This window comes from Pteropus vampyrus, unplaced genomic scaffold, assembly GCF_000151845.1.
Source record: "Pteropus vampyrus isolate Shadow unplaced genomic scaffold, Pvam_2.0 Scaffold1, whole genome shotgun sequence".
Lineage (NCBI taxonomy): Eukaryota > Metazoa > Chordata > Mammalia > Chiroptera > Pteropodidae > Pteropus > Pteropus vampyrus.
This window is the reverse complement of record NW_011888782.1, coordinates 31,719,938-31,724,385: the sequence shown is the minus strand read 5'-3', so window position 1 is coordinate 31,724,385 and position 4,448 is coordinate 31,719,938. Positions and strand designations below refer to the sequence as shown.

Genomic DNA, 4,448 nt, shown 5'->3' with positions numbered 1-4,448 from the left:
TAAGATTAGGAACAAGGTGTGGATGCCAGCTCTCTTTATTCTATTTCAATGTAGCACTGGAAATCTTAGCCAATGCAATAGGAAAAGAAAAGGAAGTAACAGGCAAACAGATCAAATAAGAAGAAATAAAACCATCCCTATTTACAGATGACATGACTGTCTACTCAAAAAAAAAATCCCAAGGAACCTACAAAAAAAAAAACTCTCAGAACTAATATGACAATTCAGCAAGGTCACAGTATACCATATAAGTACAAAAATCAGTTGTATTTCCATACTAGCAATGAACACGAACACATAGACACCAAAATTAAAAACATGATACCATTTACAACTGACAAAAAAGTGAAATATTTATGTGAAAATTTAACAAAATATGTATAGTACTTATACTCTAAAAACAACAAAACAGATGAAATAAACAAAGATCTAAGTAAATGAAGTAATTCATGCCCCATGGATTAGAAGACTCAACATAATAAATAGGTCAGTTCTCCCAAAACTGATACACTGGTTTACATAATTCCTATAATAGGTTCAGCAAATTTTTTTGGAAATATAAACAAGATTATTCTAAAATTTATACGGAAAAACAAAGTAACTAGAATAGAAAAACAATTTTGAAAAAGAATAAAATGAGAGAAATAAATCTACCCAATTTCAAGACCTACTACATAGCTAAAGTAATCCAGACAGTGTATAATGACAAAGACACAGACACATAAACCATTGGTTCAGAAAATAAAACTGGAAATACCCACACAAATATACCCAGATCATTATTGACTAAAGTGCAGAAGCAATTCAATGCAGGAAATAGGGACTTTTCAACAAATGGCGATTAGAGCAATTGGACATCTATAAGCAAAATAATAAACATAAATATAAACATAAATCTCACACCTTATTGTAAAATGAACATCAAAGAATTGCAGATTTAAATTTAAAGTGTAAAACTGTAAGACTTTAGGAAAAAAATAGAAGAAAATGTTTGAGACCTAGGGCTAAGCATAAGTCTTAGACTTGACACCAAAACTCAGATTTATATAAGGGCAAATTGATAAATTGACTTCAACAAAATTAAAAACTTTTGCTCTGCAAAGGACCTTTTTAAGGGAATAAAAAGACAAGCTGCAGACTGGGAGAAAATATTTAAAAACAATATTTCTGACACATAGCTGGTATGTAGAATATATTTAAAAAACTCTCAAAACTCTCAAAACTCAATAGCAATCTTATTTGAACATAGACAAAAGACATGAAGAGACATTTCACCAAAGATATATACGTGGCAAAAAAAAAAAAAAGAGAGAGAGAGAGAGAGAGAGAGAGAGAGAGAGAGAGAGAGAGAGATGTGTTCGTTAAATAAAAATAATACTTCATATTAGGTTTTTTTGTCAACTTCATATGGTTAGAGACCTACAGGTGAAAGCTCAAACTATAAGATGTTAGAAGAACATACAGGAGAATAATTTCTTGATATTGGGATAAAAAAAAAAATTGTCTTAATCCTCAAAAATCACTCTGGTATATTAGTAAATTGGAATTCCTGGACCTGAAAATCTGAGGATCATAGCAGTTACACCAATGTATCATCACTCTGAAAGATCCAGTTGATCAGACTTCAATATTTCCATCTCTATTTCTATTTCTTTCGTTTCTTTATTTAAATAAAAAATTTTATATTTATTAACACTGTTAAAGATTTTTTTAGATTCATATTAAAATGAAAGAGTTTAAGTAAAAAATACTTACAGTTCCTCCCATTCTTTTTTTCGCTGCTGAATCTTAAGTTGGGCCCTTTCAGCTTTTAATATAAGTTTCCTCGTTTTCTCAATTTGATTTTCCACCATAATCTGACTTAGGGTTTTAGGCCGAAATTCCTTCCCTTTTTCTATAATTTCTTCTGGCATACCAACAGTCCCACCTGTACAGAGAGTCAACATTTTTTTCAATCTTTTTGAAACATCAAAATGAAATTCTCAAATATTGTTTTTAACCTTTCAAATTTTTAATTTTTTAATTTTTCAATTGCAGTTGACGTTCAATATTATTTTACGTTAATTTCAGATGTACAGCAGTGGTTAGGCATTTATATAATTACAAAGTGATTCCCCTGATTAGCCTAGTAACTACTTGGCACTATATATAGTTATTACAATGTTATTGACTGCATTCCCTATGCTATACTTTGCATACCTGTGACTGTTTTGTAACTACCAATTTGTACTTCTTAATCCTTTCATCTTTTTCACCCAGCCCCCAGCCCCTCTCCCATCTGCAATCATCATTTTATTCTCTGTATCTATGAGTCTGCTTCTGTTATTTTGCTTGTTTATTTTGTTCTTTCAATTCCACTATAAGAGACATATATGGTATTTGTCTGACTTATTTTACTTAGCATAATACCCTCTAGATCCATCCATATTGTTGCAAATGCTAAGATTTCATTTTTTATGGCTGAGTAATATTCCATTATATATATGTACCACTTCTTTATCCAATTATCTATTGATGGGCACTTAGGTTGCTTCCATATCTTGGCTATTGTAAATAACACTGCAGTGAACAGAGGGGTGCATATATCTTTTTGAATTAGTGTTTTGAATTTCTTTGGATAAGTACCTAGAGGTGGAATCGCTGGGTCATAATGTATCTCTAGTTTTAATTTTTTGAGGAACCTCCATACTGTTTTCCATAGTGGCTGCACCAATTTGCAATCTCACTATCAGTGCATGAGAGTTCCCTTTTCTCCACATCATCAACACTTCTGTTTGTTCATTTATTGATGATAGCCATTCTGACAGGTGTGAGGTGATATCTCATTGTGGTTTTAATTTGTTTTTCTCTGATGATTAGTGATGAACATCTTTTCATATGTCTATTGGCTATCTGTATGTCTTCTTTGGAGAAAAGTCTATTCAAGTCCATGGCCCATTTAATTAGATTGTTTGTTTTTTGGTCTTGAGTCGTATGAGTTCTTCATAAATTTTGGATATTAACCCCTTATTGGATGTATCGTTGGCAAATATCTTCTCTCATTTTGTCTTTTTGTTTTGTTGGTTTAGTTTCTTTTTTTATTTTGTTTCCCTTGCCCAAGGAGATACATCAGAAAAAAATATATTACTAAGAGCAATGCCAGAGAATTTACTGCCTATGTTTTCTTCTATGAGTTTTATGGGATTGAGTGTTTAAGTTTTTCATTCATTTTGTATTTATTTTTATACAAGGTGTAAGAAGGTGGTCTAGTTTCATTTTTCTGCATGTATCAGTCCGGTTTTCCCAACACCATTTTTTGAAGAGACTGTCTTTACTCCATTGTATGTTCTTGCCTCCTTTGTCATAGATTAATTGACCAAATAGATGTGGGTTTATTTCTGGGCTCTGTGTTCTATTCTGTTGACCTATGTGTCTGTTTTTACGCCAGTACCATGATGTTTTGATTATTAAAGACTTGTAGTATAGTTTGATATCAGGTATTGTGATAACTCCAACTTTGTTCCTTTTTCTCATGACTGATATGGCTATTAGAAATTTTTTGTGGTTTCATATATTTTTTGGAATTATTTGTTCTAGTTCTTTGAAAAATACCATTGGTATTTTGATAGGGATTGCACTGATTTTATAGATTGTTTTGCATAGTATGGACATTTTAACTACGTTAAGTCTTCTTATCCATGAGCTCAGTATATGCTTCCATTTATTTGTATCATTTTCGATTTCTTTATTCAGTATCATAATTTGCCAAGTACAAGTCTTTTAACTCCTTGGTTAATATTATCCCTAAGTATTTTATTTTTTTAATGCAATTGTAAATGGGATTGTTTTCTTAATTTCTCTTTCTGATAGTTCATTATCGGTGTATAAAAATGCAACTGATTTCTGAATATTAATTTTGTTTCCTGCTACTTTATTGAATTCATTTATCAGTTCTAATAGTTTTTTGGTAGAATCTTTAGGGTTCTCTATACATAGTATCATGTCATCTGCAAATGACAGTTTCACTTCTTACTTTCTAATTTAGATGACTTTTATTTCTCCTTATTTTCTGATTGATGTGAGTAGGACTTCCAACACTATGTTGAATAAAAGTGGTAAAAGTGGACATCCTTATCTTGTTCCTGATCTTAAGGAAAACATTTTTAGCTTTTCCATTGAATATGATGTCAGTTGTGGCTTTTACTATGTTAAGGTATGTTCCCTCTATTCCCACATAGGAAAGTGTCTGAGTGTTTTTATTATAAACGGATACTGGATTTTGTCAAATATTTTTTCTGCATCTATTGATATGATCACATGATTTTTACCCTTCATTTTGTTTATGTGGTATATCACACTCTTTTGCAGATATCAAGCCAACATTGCATCCTGGGACTAAACCTCTCTTGATCATAATGGATGATCTTTTAATGTATTGTTAAATTCAATTTGCTAATGTTTGTAGAGGA

General features: G+C 31.2%; 1 protein-coding gene across 1 annotated transcript in view; it reads right to left on the bottom strand.

Annotated features, from left to right (window-relative positions):
* Positions 1 to 4,448, bottom strand: part of CFAP44 (cilia and flagella associated protein 44) — a 122,986-nt gene that overhangs the window by 40,196 nt on the left and 78,342 nt on the right. The window contains exon 24 of the mRNA XM_011355452.2: positions 1,756 to 1,927. Coding sequence (XP_011353754.1) covers positions 1,756 to 1,927 — 172 coding nt within the window. The remainder of the gene's footprint in view (positions 1 to 1,755; positions 1,928 to 4,448) is intronic.